This window comes from Labrus mixtus, chromosome 19 (genome assembly GCF_963584025.1).
Source record: "Labrus mixtus chromosome 19, fLabMix1.1, whole genome shotgun sequence".
Classification (NCBI taxonomy): domain Eukaryota; kingdom Metazoa; phylum Chordata; class Actinopteri; order Labriformes; family Labridae; genus Labrus; species Labrus mixtus.
In genome coordinates this window covers 24,502,901-24,523,821 of record NC_083630.1, presented here as the reverse complement: position 1 = coordinate 24,523,821, position 20,921 = coordinate 24,502,901, and the positions used below count along the sequence as shown (strand labels likewise).

At 40.8% G+C, this 20,921-nt stretch overlaps 2 protein-coding genes across 7 annotated transcripts in view; both read right to left on the bottom strand.

Moving 5' to 3' along the window:
• The window catches only part of malrd1 (MAM and LDL receptor class A domain containing 1), a 59,354-nt gene extending 47,971 nt beyond the window's left edge, over positions 1 to 11,383 (bottom strand). For 2 of the 4 annotated variants that reach the window (XM_061064445.1, XM_061064444.1), the window contains exons 1-8: positions 11,045 to 11,383; positions 9,675 to 9,806; positions 9,498 to 9,586; positions 9,252 to 9,416; positions 7,388 to 7,484; positions 4,323 to 4,457; positions 2,714 to 2,866; positions 245 to 350 (exon numbers count right to left, since the gene is read on the bottom strand). In XM_061064445.1, the coding sequence (XP_060920428.1) occupies positions 245 to 350; positions 2,714 to 2,866; positions 4,323 to 4,457; positions 7,388 to 7,484; positions 9,252 to 9,416; positions 9,498 to 9,586; positions 9,675 to 9,806; positions 11,045 to 11,222 (1,055 nt within the window). In that variant the 5' untranslated portion in view covers positions 11,223 to 11,383. The remainder of the gene's footprint in view (positions 1 to 244; positions 351 to 2,713; positions 2,867 to 4,322; positions 4,458 to 7,387; positions 7,485 to 9,251; positions 9,417 to 9,497; positions 9,587 to 9,674; positions 9,807 to 11,044) is intronic. The other 2 variants (XM_061064443.1, XM_061064442.1) reach the window with 2 other exon arrangements.
• Positions 1 to 20,921, bottom strand: part of LOC132994233 (xin actin-binding repeat-containing protein 1-like) — a 140,782-nt gene that overhangs the window by 108,100 nt on the left and 11,761 nt on the right. The gene's annotated exons all lie outside the window — the stretch shown is intronic.

The following is a 20,921-nucleotide window of genomic DNA, read 5'->3' as shown; positions in this document are numbered from 1 at the left end:
TAAACTTAAGGGGCCATAAAACTGTCAGAAAATGACAAATTCAGGACTGTATCTTATCTTTGTGTTTTTTTTGAAGTGAGAGAGATGCTGAGGAAGCAGAGCTGAGACAGGTGGGGGAGTCAAGAGAATCACAGAGGAAGAGGAGACAGCAAATGGAAAAAAGTCTGAAATAGGCCAGTCTACAGATTCTGGGATGTGAAAACAGATCATGCAGCTTTTCTCTGGTCAACAATGTGACTCTCACCAGAAGGTCATGGTGCACCCAGAGGCCGACTCTTTGAACCAGGGTCCTCGAAGAACTGCCCTCGGATAGAGACTGCTGCTGTTCTTCATTATAAACATGAAGTGCCCTGCAGACGGCAAGAGAAGAATATTTAAACAAAATACAACTCTTAACTACACACAGCCACATTCAAGCAACCAAATAGTTCTGCAGTGCATCAGCTTTTAACCAGAGCTCAGACAAACAGAGGAGAGATTCATTCACTGTTAAGCTAAATGGCGTTGCTCATTGTTGTTGTTGCCAGATGGGTCAATTTCAATAACTCTCCCGTTGGGATTTTTTTTGTGCAGGGCAATGACAGAGAGTATATTAAGAAGCATTGGATAAATAAAACATTTCCTGTCGACTGCGGTCGCCATGCCAACAGTGTTTTTTTTTTGATGATGACACAGGTCAGAGAAGAACAGCCGGGCGGAAAAATTCATTTAAATCAACTCATGCTGCAGTTCCACTAATTAACATTTAACATGAAGATGCATCTCATTATAAACACAGTTGTGCAAAATGGGTTTAAAGTTTCAAGGCTGAAAAACTACACACTCATATATATAAATATATAGAAAAGTTTGTAATGCCCTCCTGTTTAGATTATTTTACAAGAAGTTATTACGACTTTGTAAAAGTACAACTTGTAGTCCGATTGTTCACGGGGGACTTAAGCCATTAAAACGTATAATAAGGGGGCGTTGGTAGCGTGTTGGTTAGTGCTCGCCCCCTTTGAGGAGACTGTAGTCCTCCAGGCGGTGGCCTAGGTTCAGACCCCACCTGTGGTTCCTTTCCCGCTCTCCCTCCCTAATTTCCGACTCAATATTAACTTTGTAAACTCGAATAGTTCACTGCATTAATGTTCTAGACTTACAGGCTTTATATGTGATGTTTTGATCCAGCAGATGTCGCCCTTGAGCACCAGCATGAAACCAAAACAACTCGCTGCATTGTTGTGTTAGCATGCTAATGCTAGCGATCTTTATTATGCTCGTATCTTCACACTGCATGTAAATTTACCTGAAATGAGCGTGATCTAGAAACACAGTTAAGCAGTGAGTACAGTATGTTATTCTTCTTTTCTCTAGTCCCTCAATTAAACAACTTTTATACACGAGGGGAGGAGTCAGCCGGCCGTCCGGGCGATGTAAACAAAGTGAAGATAGGACTCTGAAAACTCTGAAAACATCACAGACAGTGGGACTCGGGTGTTACACCCATTGTAGACAGTCATGACTCACAGAGTTATTTTCAGAGGAGATACTTGATTTCTACATTTAAGTGTGAAAAATCACAAATAAAGACTTTAAAAATGAGACTTTAATACGTGAATTCACACAAATGCATAATTTTACTTCCCCGTTAAAGCTTACATTTATTTCTGTTGCATCATGGCGTTTCATACAAAGACACTTACATTTTGAATGCATGAAAAAGGACAATACAAAGATAAGACAAAGACAGAAAGAAACATTTCTCACTTTAATGCAGTGCAGAGACTTTACTGGCATCATATGGCAGTTTAGAGGAAATATAATTAGAAGCTCATCCACAAAGCCGTTCTGCCGGATCTGCACAGTATGAGGTGGTGTTGTGATTGAGTTGTTTTTCCTGGCGCCTATTTGCTGCCAAACTGCCAAAAAAAGCATGTTTTTGAGCACCGCTACAATACCTACGCAATGTCTTTTGGATGGAGGGCAGTCATATTTTCTACATCTTCAAACAGATGCTCCCAGCAGGACAAACAAGTCATTTTCACAAAAAGCTTGAAGGTTGCTGGAACAGAGAGACTTCACTTCACCGTCTGCACATGTCTCCAAATCTGAACCTAACAGAGCGTCTTTTCAAGGCATGTTTCACACAATGTACACAACAGAACAACAGATGGTGTCGCTGGAAAAAAAAACGCACAATGCTATCGAGTTCACCTACCACAATTACATGTTACATACGGGCTTTAAATGGAGCCTATTGTAAAGGGTAGAAGAGAATGAAAGGCAGAGCATACAGATGTAATAAGGCATGGTATGAAGTGCCATGTTGTGGGGCAGAAATCTTGGAGAATGGTGTGTCAGTGCGATCTTACTTTTGTGTATGTCAGGGAATAATGTGGTATTCATATTCAGAAAGGGTCCAGCATACGTCAGTGTCTATTATTCAGATGGCTGAGAAATCATTTCTCCATGAAGAGCTTATCTCTGAATAAACACACCAACCTTTGATTTGATGTATTGATAATGATAATGATAAAACATTTTACATTTTGCCTTTTCATTTCTGACCAGCTACCCTGGAAATGATCTTATCAGTTTGTCACAGTTCACTGCTCATACCATCGTCTGGTGACGGCAACAGCAGCAGCCCTTGAGCACAGGAGGTGTGTGTGTGTGTGTGTGTGTGTGTGTGTGTGTGTGTGTGTGTGTGTGTGTGTGTGTGTCTCTTTACCCTCTGTGCTGTTGTCGGAATGGTCCAGCGGTGGTGGGCGGCCGTAGTAGTCTGGAGGAACCTCTGCAGAGGAGCCTCTGACCCAGTCAAAGCCATCACCGAGGGTCAGCTCGTACCAGCCGCAGGAACCGCCCTCAAAGTCGCACTTGGAGGCTGAACGAGCAGAGACATAAAGAACCAATGAATAATGTTTAGACTGAGAGTTTATTTCTGACCTTGGGAAAAGCAGTTTGACAACAGGGAGCTTTCAATCACAACACAAGATATCCTTTAGCTGACAGAATGTTTCCTGTTCACATGGGATTTTAATTTGATGTCTTAAAAGGGATTGTTGTATTCTCTGCCCTAGCTAGTATTGTGAACACCAATATGACTACAAAGGATGTTTGAAAGTCGGACATATTTATGAAGAAAAGCATCAGACTGAGGCTGCGGCTACTCGAACACATTGATACATGGTGCAGGCATTGCCATCATCGCTACACGAGCAGGAGGATTTACATTTCTGGGTCAGTAGCGTATAGCACACACTCAATTTTTGTCAAGACTGATTGGCCCCAGAAAACAAGGCTAAAAATCCCCAAATTTGAACATCTAGAGTTTGAAGACAGCTGTGTAAACTCTGATGGAGATTGAGTGACACATTAGAACCATTCAGTATAAGCTTAAGAGTAATTTGGCATGAAAATCTGGAATCAAGAAATCCCAAAACCCAGAGTTCGCTGGAGGGATTATAGATCCCGTCTAGCCTGGTGAACGCCTCAGAATCCCCCAGGAGGAGCTGGAAAACGTTGCTGTGGAGAGGGAAGTCTGGGCTGACTTAAGCCTGGCTCACACTGCAGGATAATCGGGCTGATTTGAGCTCCGATTCTTCCTTCAAGGCTGCTCGGACCCGATTATCTGCTCAGATTATCTTGTAGTGTGAGCGGTACAAAGATCCAATCTTAACGTCCCCGATCTGCCCGGCGATCGTCGGGGACGTTAAGATTTATTTCAAACATATTTAATATTTAGAATTAAAAATCTTGACGATTACATCATGAAAAGGTCCGGCAGAAGTTGTGTGTGACTACAATATAATCACGAGAGACAAGGGAGGACTGTAGTCATGGCGACCAGCGGCAGCGCCACCACCCGGCGTTTAAAAAAAAAAAAAAATTCGGTACAGATCATCAGTGCAGCACTTTTCTGAAACTTGTCTCCATATATCTACGATTGTATCAACTTTTCTATATCCTACAACAACTTCCACTTCCTTCTCTTTCAGCAACCGCCGTCCTTTGTTTTTTTCAAATGAAACTTTATTAACAATTGTCAACGCTCCGTCCTGATTTCACTCTTACTACTCTAGTCGGGCGTCGTAAACGATTCAGTCGTACTGTGAGAGCTGACATGCCACCCCGACTTTTATACAATCGGGGAAAAATCACACAGTGTGAGCCAGGCTTTACTGCGCTGCTGCTATTGTGTCAAACAATAAAGTTTTGCATTTAAATGTGTTCTCAACAATTATCATCGCACTGGTAAATATAAATCACCAAACAGCTTTTGTGGAGTGTCAAACTGAGGTGTGGATTGTTTGCACGTGTTTTGGTAACAAGTTTCTTACGGCAGTTGTCCTCGTCCTCTCCATGGGGACAGTGAGGGGTGAAGTCACACACTTTGCTCTCCTCGATACACTGCCCGCCACCACAAGCAAACCACAGTGGACGGCAAACGGGAGGAGGCGGTACGCTGCTCTCTGCTAATGAAAAACAAAAAAAAATAAAAAAAAATTCAGTCACTTTCATATCCAAGCACTTTATCATCAGATGTGGAACAAGCAGGTTCGGGTTGCTATCGCTGAGTTCATGTGAGATTTTATCAATAAAGAGCACTTATGGGAGATCATGGTGGATTAATAAAGGAGAGCGCAGCTACGTTCAGAAAGTACATTAGCTGTGTTATGGGAGATTAGACCCTGCAAAGTAATGACTGCAGTCCAGGTATTTGGATCAATAGTGCATCCAAGAACCATCTCTTTAATGAACTGCTTTTGAGGAGTTTTGGAAACAGAAGTGAAATATGTAAGATGTTCAAAAGGCTTTTGACTGGCCGTTCAAGATGACTACTCAGATATTTTCTACTTTTTTAAAGAGTTATCTTTCTGAAGAAGCAAGCTTTAAAATGCAACATATTCTGGTTCTTGTTAAACACACAGTATTTAAATTCCTCCACCAGGGGGCTCTCAATCAAAACAATAACAAAAGATGAGGTCGAGGCTGGCGGGGAATCATGGGAGTGATTCTCTGCTACTATTCAATTCTTGTTGCTAACCTGGTATATTATCTTCTGCATGCTCATCTATGTTTTTCCTCGTTGCTAACAGAGTGTAGACTCTGAGCTGTATTGGATTCTGAATTCTGTTTAGTCAATGACAACATGAACTCATATTTTCACCTAATGTCGATGTAATGTGGATTAAAACAGCTTATCAAGCTTCCTCACAAAGCTACAAAGTTTATCCATGCAATCAATGCAATTCACATCAGAACTTAGAACATTATTTGTAACACAAAATATCAGATGATTCCTCATTTAAAAGGCAATATTCAGAGTCAATGACTTCTTGAGCTGTGTGATATAATGTACACCAACAGGGCCATAAAATGAAGCAATTAAATTAATATAACTCAGCAAGCGATCGGGATCCTGAACACAAAATAGCCTAATGGAGAAAACAAATTAGCAATGTATATGCATAATTTCTAGGAAACGTGGTTGTCATTGCAGTACGGGGATATTACATTTCATCAGTATCTCCCGGGCTAACTCATTATAAAATACATAATAAAGTGAGTAAAGCTTCATTGTTGATAGCAGGCTGTAAAAGAGCCATCCAGGCAAGACGACTGGGAATATCAGCTTTGAATAAAAGATAGGATAACCATGATAAATTATAAGATAGCTAGCTCATCCCCATAACATGTAGAGACATGGAACACCCTGGGAGACACTGATGCATGCAAAGAGTATGATTTATGATAATAAGGATTGGAAGACTAAGACTTTAAAAACAACTTACAATGTTTTATACATTCACATTTATTTATGTGGAACATTGTAATGCTCATAATGCTATCATCCCTGACAGTTCACTTAATCTAGATTCAGTGATGTTGTGTATCCATAATTCAGGGCAGCAAATGTGTTGGTTATGAAGTAGATAGGTTAATTATTACAGGACAAGGGACATAAATAACCCTTTAAAAAAAGATCATATGTAGTTAGCAATAAAAGATTTGCATCACATATCAACACAAAATCATGTGAGCCCTCATGTAGACCGTTCACCAGAAAAAGGAAAAGATTCATAACTCGATTGAAGTTAATTGTTGAAAGCTTTTTAAAGACTGTGAAAGAAAAAAAAATCAAGGTGTCTTAAAGGTCACATAATATGCAAAACATGCTTTGCCCCGCTTGCTAACTCTAATATGTGTCTCTAGTCCGTCTACAAACCCCCCAATGATGAGAAAAGTCCATCCTCTCCGTCTTCTACCTGCTCCACTTTTCAGAAAATGTGTGCTCAAACAGGCTGTTTGGAGATTTTCCCTTCATGACATCACAAAGGGCAGTAGCCCCTCCCCCAGGTGGGTGACACTCCCACAGCTAGGTGTTTGTTCTGCCCTCTGAGTCTGCCTTCTCACCATAAACAATAGGACATGGAGCGAGAAAGCACCGAGTACACCCAAGCCCTTCCAGAGAGGGGGCGTTGTCAGACACAGCTCATTTACATATTTAAAGGTACAGACACAGAAACAGCCTGTTCTGAGCAGGGCTGAAATAGAGGGGTTTATAGACATGAGTGGACTTTTGTGCAGACTTTGCAGACATGTTTTGAGGAGCTCTGAGGCATATTTTTTCTTGGTAAAAAGGAGATTTTGCACCTTTAATGTAGCTCTTAATTATAAAATGTTATCAAAATAAATGAATGAAGTGAAGCATGCAGCCTATCAAAAAAATCCAATAAATGAATGTGGAAGTAGGAAGAATTTTAAGATGTTTTCAATTATGTATTTGTTTTTAAAAACAACTCTTCTTTTCAATGCAAGCTGACTATTACTGCAAAAATGTGCATTAAAACTCTCTGGCCTTGATGCTCCACCAGACGAGAGAACTAAACAAGCTGAAGGCCACAGGTTGCAGCCCAATTGAGACAACCAATAAAGAATGTGCAACTCTTGTTTTACAGGCAGAAAGCAGCAGCATCGTCTAATAGTGGATGAATAATGGCTGCTGTAAAGATGCCATGGTTTGTTCTTGCTGCTGAAATACCTGTAAGTCACCAAACTCCAGGTGGACAGTGCTTTATCAAATGCTCCCAGCTAAGATATTCAGCTGTTTCACATTTATCACAGAGGTGGAGGCAGCGCTCTATAGCAGACATAAATAAACCCCATAGCTTGCGGCCCTGACTGTGCTCCATATTCAGTGGAGGGAAATGTGTCGTAAGCACTATTTTAATGATTCTGTTATTCTGTTATGAAGCCCATCCTGGGTGTTTTACTGTCTTCCCCTTCTATCAGTATTCAAAACAAGTTTGTGGTGGTCTGTTTATGTGTGGTGATATTTCAAAATGTCAAGGTCTGAACTTGTCACGTCTGTTAAGTGAGGTGTTATTAATGGTAGCGGTACCAGGCAGAGTCAGGCAGCCCAGACTGAAGGATAGGTCATCGACGGCCAGGACCCCGGAGGCTTCGCTGTCTGCGGGAAGTTGCCCTCGGATTACCACCTAGTAGAGACACAACAAACATTTAAATATTCCCTCAATCACCTCTATGTGTTACCTTTGATCACAATGTGTTTGTATGTACAACCTGCTGTGTGTAATACTGATCAGAGTCTGTCTGCAGCTATTCAATCTTTATTTCACTGTATTTTGGCTAAATGACGCATTGAGCTAAATGCTAACATTAGCATGCTTGAAATGACAATAGGATAGTTTTCAAGTTGTACTGTTGTGGGGAAATTCAGACTTGGGGGAGTCCAATCAAGGCTGTTGGGGGGTAAGGGGTCAATTGTTGTGTAGAGGACCTTGCCAGGGATTTTAAAAATAGGCTTCTTGTGCAAAAGTCTTGTTAGGCCAAATGTTTTTCCATGCATAACATATTTTGCATGTAAAATGAAACCGTCCATGAAAGCTGCTTCAGGTGAAAATATCCAGATTGTTAAACAAATTTGAAACCTAATGAAAACAACAAAACAAAACATTTAACTCAACTGGCTCTAAAAGAAGGAGATTCATGGAGGAGAAAGTGTTTTTTTGGCAAAGAATTGACCTCTCTTTAGCCCGGGCACTGCTTCAGACATCTTTTATAAAAGTGAGCTGGCTGCAGTCGGTGACAGATGGTAAAGGCAGAGAAGAGGAGAAGGGGTGACACGCTGACACTGTCTGAGGATATAGGAAGGACATGAGCAGCAGGTTTCACAAGACTCCAGATGGCCTTAGAGGGGTCCAGTTGGGTCAGTACCCCCCTCACTGCGTGTAAACGGCGCCTGCTGTGCGGCACATTTCTTTTTGTGATGACTTGATCAGTTTTAACTGAAAACTTATTCTGTGTTCAAACTTATTCATGAGTTTTACATGGCATACCCCAACATGTAATTAAGAAATGTATATAAATGTATTGTTTTTGCTCACTATACTTTTGCATAACGTGCTCCTCAACATGATATGTTTAGTTGAAGCATGGGCCAGTTATCTGATGTAAAAATATACAACTTTGTAAAATGTTTTGATTTCTTGGCCACATTGAGGCAGTAAATATTAGCTGTGACAACATTAACATATCCAAATATTTCAAGGTGACCGAGCTCACTTGTTAGAAAACTTCTCCTTTTCCAGCCAATAGGTTTTAATTTAAGGTGCATATCCACTTTCCTCTCCTTTAAGCTCTGTTCTTGGTCTCCAGCAGCCTCTAAATCAGAGGATACACTGTGCAATTTTGATGCAATTTTGAATTCCCAATCGCGCGATCATGTGCTTGCCATACAGTTCTTTTTCATATCTGGCATTTTTGAATTTTTTGTTCATACAAGTGCTCAAACAGAGCAGCCATAAGCCGACTACCTAACCTCAGGGCTTTTTTTCCTGATCGCACCTGCACAATCTGGCAGACAGCAGCTGATAGCACCAAGGCGACAGCAGTGATGCTAGTTTGAGGTTTCTTACACGCCTATCTCCTAACCCTAAAGCTAAGGACATGAACGACAAAAGCGGTGAAAGGAAACAGCTGCAGACCTCCAGTTGCCAGGACACATTTATTTTGATTTAGCTTGCTAGCTAGCTTGTGTTTGTTCAAAGTGTGTGTTCATGTTAAAGAGCGAGATGCACGCCTTCTGAGTCCTGGAGTTTCAGTACATGGCAGTAGATCTAGTGTTTGGTTATGTAGCATGTAGCATGTAGCATAGCCTCATATACCGCCAAAAATATCCCAAACATAAAGGTTACAATATCAAACAGCAACATCTTTGATAGCAACATGTGAGTGTTACAGACCTGAAAAAGGTGATTGCTGGAAAACTTTATCACCGCCTGCAGCCATGTTTCCATCTTATGGCCTGAGGAGACTTTCCACACCTCTGTGCTCTGACCCGGAGTTTGAGTCTGAACCAGGACCTGAAGATCTCCATGTTGTGCTTCTACATAATAGTAGAAACTCAGCTGTGGGGGCCAAAAGGGAAGAAAGATGTCACCATTTGTTGTGGAGTGGTTGTTGATTTTTTAACTCGAGGGTTTTGTTACCTGACAAGTCTGACTGGGCAGGAAGACAGGACTGATCAGGTCCGCTGTGGTTCTGTTTCCTCTGGCAGGTACAAGAGACAAGAAATGTGCTGAAGGGAGAAAGGTGTCGGGTTACATGCATCAAAAAAGTATGAATAAAACAGATAAGGGGGAGGCTGTGAATTCAAAATGTCCTACCTGATGTGTTGTTGGTGTGGTCATGATTGAGGCCCTGCACCTCAGTAATTCTGGTCCATCCTGGTCCATCCTCTGAGCTCTGGATCAGGTCACAGAATCCCTCCTCAAAGTCACATCTCTTATATCCTGAACCTTCCAACAACAGAAAACACTTTGCACTTGTAATAACAGAGAGATATGCATGACAAGCATCTATAATCATGTAAAGGAACGGGCACAAACAGAGTACAGTTTATTCTGTGCATGAAAAGATGCTCAAAGCTGGACATGTCTTTGCTCATCTTGTCCTGTTTGTGTGTCTGTATTGTTTTATGGAGGAAAACACATCATCCTGATTTATCTTAAAGGAAGAGCATACAACATTTTACACTTCCTGTGTAAATGTGTCTCTGAGTCATGACTGTCTACAATGAGGGAGAAGCTCGAGTCCCGCTGGCTGTGTTGTTGTCAGAGCCATGTTTACATGGACGGGACGGCCGGCTCCTCCCCTTGTGTATAAAAGCTGTTTTAGTCAAGAACTAGAGAGAAGAAGAAGAACATACTCACTGATTATTTGGATGTTAGTAAGAGTTTTTAGATCACGCTCATTCTGTGTCAGTTTACATGAAATGTGAAGCTACGAGCTAACTAAAGAGCGCTAACATTAGCATGCTAACACAACAATGTGAAGCTACGAGCTAACTAACGAGCGCTAACATTAGCATGCTAACACAACAATGCAGGCCATGGGGAATCGCAGCTCGAGCCAAGAACTATTCTGTCCGCTGCTTGCACTTGATGCTTACTTATGGTGCGAAGGCCTACTAATTGATAATTCCTTCCTGCAAAGGCGAGTGGAGGTGTGCCGCTGGAGGAGAGCGGAGGCTTCAGAATAGCGGAAGTGTCACCAAACAGCAGTTTGTTTTGGTTTCATTCTGGTGCTCAAGGGCGACATCTACTGGATCAAGCAGTCGCACACTCTTCCTTTAAATATCGAACGTTTAAATCACCTTAACTCTTTGTATTTAAAGTAGCATGCTGTTATTTGCTGCATCTGACATCTACTCCATGGCAGGGGCGACGGGTATACAAAATAAGAATAAAGAAATGATCTGTTCCCTGATGGTTATTTTTGCTTTTGTTGGTGATAAAAATGCATCACTACTAATTTTAGTCTGTTTTAATATCAGCTGAAAACGACTCACAGGAGCTTTGATACACCCTGTGTGGTTATCCATTGACTTACTTTTTACACTCCTTATGAGGCTTGGGAAAACATTTCACATGAACATTTACCTGCATTACTTTATGATTTATATCATCTTAATTCTTACTGTTGTTACATTCTCTCTGTTGAGAAAATAATCCTGCAAATGTTGCGTTTCACTCACAGTCCTTCTCGTCGCTGCCGTCTCCACAGTTGTCTGTGAAGTCACACTCACAGTCCTCAGGAACACAGAATCCCTGAGAGCAGGTAAACTCCCCAGGTGAACAGACCTCAGCCAACACAGGCGTGAACACCAGCAGGAGGGCCGACAGAAGCCTCACCGAGCCCACGGCAAACGTCATCAGCCTGGTTAGTGTTTTGTACCTTAACACCTTCTTTTCTCCTCCGAGGGAAGCATTTTGTTTTCAGTATTTAAGGTTTCAGCTGAGGCAGAGAGTCTCTTCACGACCATCGATCAGGTACCTGTGTTTGAGCTGTTAGCATGTTGTAAAAGGTAATAAATGTTACTCAATACTGCACTTTGTCAGTGCGCGTGTGTTTGACATGGAGCCAGTTCCAGTACAGACCAGGAAGGAGGGAATATGTGTCACAAAACCACCAACATGTTGGGCGTTTAAACTTTCAGAAATGGGTTTAACACAAGAGGAAATAAGCTGCAAAACAGATTTGTACTCACAGTACTTTTTAAAAAGGTTTAAGGAATGGTTTCAAATTTGGGGAAAAATGCTAACTCGCTTTATGTTTAGCACTAGGTGATACTACAGTGAAAACAAACAAATTAGCTTAGCTTAGCATAAAGACTGAAAACAAAGAGAGCAGTAAATTACTCGCTATTAGAAATGTGTTCTTCAACTTTGATGTTTTTTGTTATGCTCTAGTTAAAACACATGATTTTAGGCCATAAAGGAGAGGTATCATCTTTTTTATTTGTATTGTACCATTACCTCTCTTCCATAATCCCCCCCCCCCTCCCCCCTTTCCATTTCCTCCATCGTGGTTGCTGTGTAGGCTCGCCTGGCGCTGCATTAGTCATGATTATTGACCTTTGCTACTTATTAACAAACGTTAGAGGAAGTCATTGGACTCTTTTTGTTCACTCCCCAGGCTATCTTAGGAAATCATGTTAGGAGCAATAACTCCACCTACACTCTGGTTTATGGGAGTTCAGGTGTCTTCATAATGGAAACCGTAAACAAAAAGCCAAAGCTTACATCCCTTATCGGTGAGTTTGTATAGTTTGTCCAGCCAACTCCAACTGGTGTTGTAGTTGAGAACACACCAACCTGAGACCAAGACTAGAACATAGAGGACTTTTAAAGCCACCTACAAAAACAAAACTTCAACTGAAGAATCAACAAGATTGAATACTTTCAGATGAATTACAAGCTGTTGGATTAAACACATAACAAGGGAGATATGAGCCTAGTTTAGGATTATGAACTGCGCTGAGAGGATCCAGCGGGCCGTAGCTCTCCTTTACAGTGAGACATAATTTCATTTCACAGAAATCAATGAAGACGGGCCCTTAAAACAGATTAGCTGCAAGCGGTACACGAGCTTGTGTAGTTCGAATGAAATTAACCTTGAGAGAAGAGGCGAGCTCCACAGCTCCATGAGGGGACGAGGGACCGATGGAACAAGGAGAGATCAGGGTCCTTATTGACTTCTTTTGGCAGCATAGTGAGAATGTAGAGAGTGAAGCTGGCACACATTAAGAAAGGGTCATCTTTAATGTAGAAGGCAATAAGGTGGAAATGGAGCTGTTATTGTTGTAAATACAAAATCCTCACTCAGTCACTTTTAATAAGAGTGTAAGGAGGTGAAAATACCTGGAATGGGAATTTACAGTGAAGTTGGAACATATGAATATTTTACACTGAATATTCTGACTACATTTTGTCAAAACTGCAGCTCAGCTGATCTATGTTTTAAAATCTATATTGTGGTATCTATTTTTTTGTACATTTTTAATTTTAATTTTTTAATTTAAATTGTACTGTGTTCACTTTCTGTTTGCAGTCTTTGCTCTTTGCTGCTGTAACACTGTACATTTCCCTGTTGTGGGATAAATAAAGGATTATCTTATTTTATCTGATATGAAGGTGAAAGAGGACTGTGACGACTCATGTCTGCAATGAGCTGATCTTATCGAGAGGGGAGTCATTAACTGTGGCAGACTCCCCCCCAACAGGTTTATTTTTTTTTAAATCACATAAAGTTCCATGAAGTTTGATAAAAGAGCAGACCATCACTGTAATGCAGATACAGGTTTAAAAAATCCTAAATATTCTGGACGATCTTGCTCGAGGCTAACATGCATCAGGAACGTGTCTGACTTTATTGAGGATGTGGACACAGCTCCCACTTTGGTCATACAGGGACAGGATGGCTCTAAGCAGCAGCCCCCGGGACCCCTCATGTTCCTACAGTACCCCCAGACAGCCGAACAACCGAGGAGACATTAAAAACATAACTAAACAGATATCAAACATGACCGTCGCAAACCATACAACAAATTCATTTTCAGTCCGCCTCTCATCTTAGAAAAAGAAAACTCTTGTGATTAAATCCACCTTCATGAGGTCAAACCAAAGCAGCCATTTCAGTGACTTAAATAAGATAAATGTTTCATTGAGGCTGCCGGGGGCTGATGTGACCAGAACAACCATTTATCAAAGATTTGAACTAATCTTTTTCAAACACAGTCGGGCACATATTAAACCAAAAGACGTGATTAAATCCATTCCCTTTTGCACACCACACTGATTGTCTTTGACCTCAAATATTTGGCCCTGTGTTCCTGTTTCAATTGAGCAAGAGCGTGTGGGAGGAATCATTCATATACATCGCACATATCCTGACTGGGGGAAAAGAAATCCCATTATTTCATAAGCACACAGGGGGGGCATTGTGCTGAATACAAAGCCTGGTTATACAATGAATCCCTGCCTGGTGTTATTTTTTAATGCAGAGCCCAACAAAAAAATGTTATGTTAAAAAAAATGTATGCTCTGTCATAGCAAAGTCACATACTGGCACATTTCTTGATGCATACTTTACATTCCCAGACATAAGTTCATATTCAGCCACAGGAAAGCTGTTGAATATTCTTTCCGCCTGGTATTGAAAATGAGGATGTGGGACGGAAAAAGAAACCAAAAACTTGTGTTTTCTCATCATTCATCTTCATAATCGCTTTTTTCCCCATCCTGGTGCTTTTTGACAGCTTGTTAATTAGAACATATTGACAGCGGGGAACATTCGCGTTGCAATTTGAATGCATGCAATCTGCTTTCACAAACCGTACTCAAGCTGTAGCGGTGAGCCGCACCTGCTAATTTCCCTCCAAACTGAATCCAGTGATTGACTGCTGAGTGAAGTCATCAAAGCAGCTGGTGTTTAATCTTCATCGTGTACCTGAAGGAGGCGCTTCACTCAGCACCTCCAGTCAACACAGCGTGAGTTTAAAGTCCCCCCCGCTGTGCTCTGCCACATGTGACTGTGCACAAAAAGGGCAGCCCACAAATTCTGGACAAACGAGCTGCATGAGAGGAATGAGATGTAGACCCAGAATGCATTTCACACTTGAGTCTTCTGCATCCCTTTCACAAAGATCCTTATCCTGCCACAATGCTGCCACCTGCCAGTCGCTAAGAGGCACTCAGATAACACACAAACAGGCTACTTACAGGAAGACGGTTAGGTTTTGTATAGCTGGAGTGTGTCATAAGGGAGGCTTTTAGTTTGAAGCCTCCGCAGATTTCATAAAAATATATATATTTCACAACAACAAGTGATCAGTGGTGGAGGAAGGATTCAGATCCTTTCCTTATGTGAATGTGCACGGCAACATGAAAATATTCTGCATCCAATCAAAAGTCTTGAATCAAAAAAAACATATTGTTGGATAATTTATCATAAAAATAATAAAATAGTAGCATTGATAAGTACACACAAAAGTAACCAGAAGCACAGAGTGTGACTCAGAGGCCCAAACCTTTGGAGAAGATTCTGTCTTAATTATGCCGCCAGTCAGATTGAAGTCCTGAAGCAGTTTGTTTTACAGTTTTTGGTATTGGTCACAAATGTCAGTTCAGTCTATGTTGCAATTAATCAAATTTGGAAAGTAATGTCTGGGTGGCGTGAATAGCAAGTCACCGGTCTTTTTAAATGTTGTGCTCAGGGAGTCAATTCACAGTCCAACATGTCCGATGTGTTCTTGGGCTCTGAGGGGTGCTATGAAGCTTATCTTCTACAATAGTGTTTTAAAAGATGGAGAAAGTGGAGACAAGTTTTCTCTGCTTCTCCTAAACCAATAAAAAGATATTTAGAGCTATTTATGAGGATTATAATTTATGACATTTACAGCCAAGCAAGGATAGTTTGAAATGAAACATTTAATCTAAAATGTATTCTCAGTTATTGCTTTACTTCAAATTTAACAGTTTTCTTATTGGGAAAGATGCATTTTTGGAATAGAGGAGCTTAACGCTTGCTCTCAAGTAACATGAGCTACAGTATGTGGTGTCTGGGGGAAATGCTGAAATTATGTTTTGGTTTGTTTACCAGACTGCAGGTGCAACAGTGCGCAGAGCTTAAACCTGAAAAACACCTGCAAAGCTGGAACATTGCAATCAGTCTGCTGCTGAGATTAAGATAGTCTTTGACCCTCTGAATGATACTTATATCTCACACAGTGTGTCATGATAAATGGTGGGGGGTTGAGTTGGTTCAGTGATGAAGCATCTTTGTAAAAATGCAAATCAATCTGCAGAATGCACGAGAGGACAAGTCTATATGACAGGAGAAATGTCATGGGCGTCCTGGCTGCACAGCACATCTCTGAAATAGAATTCATCAGCAGCAGCAGAGGCGCTGTAATTATATCTGAGCAGGCAACAGCGGTCCAGTAGACGTCAGTAGGAATAGGAATGAATCATTCTGATTTGACTGACCGGTTGGGAGAAGAGAATTAGGTAGAAATTGGATTCTAAGTGCGGATATTTCTAGTCACGGATTAAAAGACAGCAGGAGGAATTACATGTCAAATTCAATTAGAAGGGATTAGTAAAAAAAAGCTGCAGAGGATGAAAATATGATAATTCAGAAAAAACAGAAAAAAAAGAGCAATACTTAAAACACTTCAGTTTGAGGAGAGGCTGCAGAGAGCAGAGGGGCCCGTCAGATCTTAAAGGAGCACACAGCTGCATAGTTTAGTGTTGTAGGATTCAAAATCAGTCTCGGTCTCGGAATTGAAAGAATTTGTACTCAACCTTGTCTCAAAATGGGCGGACTCCGGATCAAGACCATCACTAAGAGGAAATTTGTCCATGTCATTACTGCAATCTAACTTTGTTTCATATGTTGTTTGATTTTAATCCCTTAGTTGGTTACAACTGTAACCTTCCAGGTGTTACGGTCTAAAGGAATGACTGCTCGCTGCACACGAGAGGATTCTTTTTCAGGGATATTTATGGGTATCGGTCTCGATACCTTAAGGTCTTAGTCTTGACTCGGTCTGGATCCATAAAGGGCTTGGTCTTGACTCGGTCTGGATCCCTAAATGTCTTGGTCTTGACTCGGTCTGGATCCCTAAATGTCTTGGTCTTGACTCGGTCTCGATCCCTAAAGGTCTTGGTCTCGACTCGGTCTGGATCCATAAATGTCTTGGTCTCGACCCCTAAAGGTCTTGGTCTCGACTCGGTCTCGATCCCTAAAGGTCTTGGTCTTGACTCGGTCTGGATCCCTAAATGTCTTGGTCTCGACCCCTAAAGGTCTTGGTCTCGATCCCTAAAGGTCTTGGTCTTGACTCGGTCTCGATCCCTAAAGGTCTTGGTCTTGACTCGGTCTCGATCCCTAAAGGTCTTGGTCTTGACTCGGTCTCGATCCCTAAATGTCTTGGTCTTGACTTGGTCTCGACCCCTAAAGGTCTTGGTCTCGACTCGGTCTCGATCCCTAAAGGTCTTGGTCTTGACTCGGTCTGGATCCCTAAATGTCTTGGTCTCGACCCCTAAAGGTCTTGGTCTCGATCCCTAAAGGTCTTGGTCTTGACTCGGTCTCGATCCCTAAATGTCTTGGTCTTGACTTGGTCTCGATCCCTAAATGTCTTGGTCTCGACCCCTAAAGGTCTTGGTCTCGACTCGGTCTCGATCCCTAAAGGTCTTGGTCTTGACTCGGTCTCGATCCCTAAAGGTCTTGGTCTTGACTCGGTCTCGATCCCTAAATGTCTTGGTCTTGACTCGGTCTGGATCCCTAAAGGTCTTGGTCTTGTCTCAGTCGCGGAGCACTCTGGTCTCGGGTATGTGGTCTTGACTAGGACACTAGCATAATTACAGGTTTAAATCAGTCAATGCCACACATTAAACCGTGTCTGTGCATACCATCAATCTACATTTGTCAGATTTAGTGTTTGAATGTTTTTAAAGGTGTGTATTTTCATGCATAGACTCTTTGGAGGTATTGTTGGACTTAAAGAAACATGCAGAACAAAACAAACAGGATGTTTTCTCTCTTCCTCTTTATTGCACCAGAGCCCCAGGCGACCGTTCTGACTGCCTGATGAGCATATGGTGTTTATTTCACCAGTTTGTGTACAACAAAATGACTTGGTCCCAATTCAGAAAACATTTAATTCTGACAGATTTGCACTGTATGCAGGTGGAGAGCGATCCAAAAACTCATCTTGTTTAATAAGCTGCCTGTTTCACAGTCTGCGCATGTGAAAGTAACAAGGCAATGAACATAATGGAGGGGAACTAACAATTTAAAAACCTTTCAAAGATATGCTGAACTGAATTTAGCTTGTTTTGTTCCAGGTGATCCGAAAGCTCTTTCACTGTCATGGTTTTTTTTGTTGTGAACAGAATTAGCATGCTAACAATTGCTAAGTAGCAAGTCACATACAGTTAGCCTTCCTGGAAACAATTGGTATGTCATTTTCAATAATTAGACACTGTGAGTATTTCTGTCACAAATTCTGGTTTATTTAATAGTGTGTAAATGTCACGTTCAATAAAACTGGAAAAAAAAAAGACCAAAGCGTACGACCAAAGGAAAACATTGACTTAACAAAAAGACAAAAACAAAAGCTTACTTTGTTTGAGTCCATCAAAACTGCAACAGGAGAGAAACAAGAGCCATGAGGAAACATTTTAAAAAAAGTAAATCACAGGGAGGTAATGAACGTAATGAACTGACAGAGAAGGAGAAGAACACAGAGGCTAAATACACACCGGGTCAATCAGACACAGGTGAAGACAATGAGGTCAATCAAAAGTGGAGGGAAACACACAAAGGCAGGAAGAAACACTAGACATGATGCACAAGGGTAAAAAAAAAAATACAAAATATAACACTAAAATCTTAACCCAGGAATCAGAAGGAAATACACTCATGCAGGGATAAGAGAAATATGAGGATGGGAAACGACAAAAAAATAAACTAAAAAACAAAGAACAACCCAATATACCATCTTTATAAAAATCAAACAAGAATGGTTTAGTTGGTGGAGATTCACATGGGACTGACGCTCTGCTGCCCTCTAGTGTCCTGCTGTGTCAGTCTCTTGGTCCTGAATCTCATCACTAATCAACCTCTGTCTTCCCTTGAGATCTTTTTGATTTGAATGGCATGACTCAAATGAATAGACTTTTTGTTTTAAAGTGAATCAGAGTGTATAATGGGTAGTATTTACATTTAGTACAGTCATACGCTGTATTATATTGATTTAAAGGATTCATTAAAGGAAGAATGTGCAACATTTTACTCCTCGATTTAGCTTTAAATTCTCTTACAAATACTGATTAATCCTGATAGCTAAAGTCCCCTCATACACCTGGAAGGGTTTGCAATCATCAGCCTCAACAGTAGATATCACTAAAGTCTTCACACTGGTCCTGACCTCTTCATGGGATCATAACATCGCCCTGTCAGCACACATTGAGCAGTTTCTGGTTTCTGTTAATGTTTAGTTGTCTGTTAGTAATGATACTATGTGTTGTGATATTCTTCAGTAGAAAACAAAGCTGATGGAGCAATGTAGCAAATAGCTGTGGTGTGTTTTGGATGTCTGGGGTCACCAGAGCTTAAGTGTTGCACACTTGAAGAAAGGTCTCTCAATATCTCTTTTATATGTGCAGTGTTAAAAAAAACTGCAAATATACACAAACAGAATAGCACACTGTTGAGAACACGCACAGCTTCATTTTACAGCACTATACTATTAACAAAAATATGTAGAAGGGGGAGCCGGTTTTTCAATCAATCAATCAATATTTATTTCCAAAGCACATTTAAAACAACCTTTATTGACCAAAGTGCTGTACAAGCGTGAAAAACACACAATGTATAAACAACAAGTAAAATAACATATAGAATGAAGCACAATAAAAACATTATAAATAGGAGCATGAATAAAAATTTCAAAATGTCAAACTCAAATTGTATTAAAAGAGCAAAGAGGTGAGTTTTAAAGGCTTTATATGTGATGTTTTGATCCAGCAGATGTCGCCCTTGAGCACCAGCATGAAACCAAAACAACTCTCGCTGCATTGTTGTGTTAGCATGCTAATGCTAGCGATCTTTATTCTGCTCGTATCTTCACACTGCATGTAAATTTACCTGAAATGAGCGTGATCTAGAAACACAGTTAAGCAGTGAGTACAGTATGTTATTCTTCTTTTCTCTAGTCCCTCAATTAAACAACTTTTATACACGAGGGGAGGAGTCAGCCGGCCGTCCTGGCGATGTAAACAAAGTGAAGATAGGACTCTGAAAACTCTGAAAACATCACAGACAGTGGGACTCGGGTGTTACACCCATTGTAGACAGTCATGACTCACAGAGTTATTTTCAGAGGAGATACTTGATTTATATATTTAAGGGTGAAAAATCACATATTAAGACTTTAAGCAAAGATTTGAAGTTGTCGATGGACTGAGCAGTTCTGATATTAACAGGTAGACTGTTCCACAGATTGGGAGCAGCCACAGCAAAAGCTCTGTCACCTCAGGTTTTTAGCCTGCACCTTGGAACATCCAAGAGCATCTGGTTTTTATACACTCATGAACTTCCTGTCCTCACAGTTACATTATTTAAAACTGTTTAGTAACTTCTAAAACTTCTGCTGAAAAAAATGTTGAAGCAACGGAAATGAGACTGAAAATTAATAGATTACTAGGTCTATGATAAGAAAAGGGTTCAATCAAACAAGTCCAAAAGGCCATATCTGATTTTATGTTTATTGGTGGTTGTATAAATAACTGTACTTTATGTTCAGCTACATGTGCATTCTGCATTTATTAAAAGTGTTTGTTATATCTAATGGTCTATGTGGTCTATTGGTGAGGTGTTTTCATTAAAGATGCATTATGAATAAAATTGAACAGAACTATGGGCTTAATTATGCTACTGTATCTGCTGCTGCTCCTTTTACTGTTCTGTTGAAAGTTTCAACTGGTGCAGCCTACATATCAATGGATATAAGATCCTTTGAGGACATGAGGCCAAATAAACTATGATTTACATATCACATCATAAAGAAGAGCAGGATTAAAGACTAATCAGCGAGAGCAGATAATGCATCTCAAGCTTTGTTTGTGCATAACCCCAACAACCACTTTGAAGAGGAACCACTGCAACCAGTACGTATCAACATGAACAACTTTGGTGAACTCCTGAAGGAGATCGGGGAGTTTGGATTGTTTCAGAAACGCTTAAAAACGCTGCATTATGCATCCCGAGCATATTTGTTGCTTTCGACGTGATCGGTCAGGTGATCACAGGTTTGAGTTTTGACCATAACTGATTGATAACTGACCATCACAGATTATTAACCGGGCACACAGATTTTTACATGAGCCTTCTGGGGCTCCATATAAACTATTGGAGTGTCCAAAATCTTGGTATGAACCAATGAACAAGGCTGTGAGGGGTGCATTTTCTAAAATAAAAACAACAAACAGGATATGAAGGTGTGAGACAACAGCCAAACTCTGGGTTGCCACGGAAACAAGGATAAAAAAAACTAATATTTAAAATTC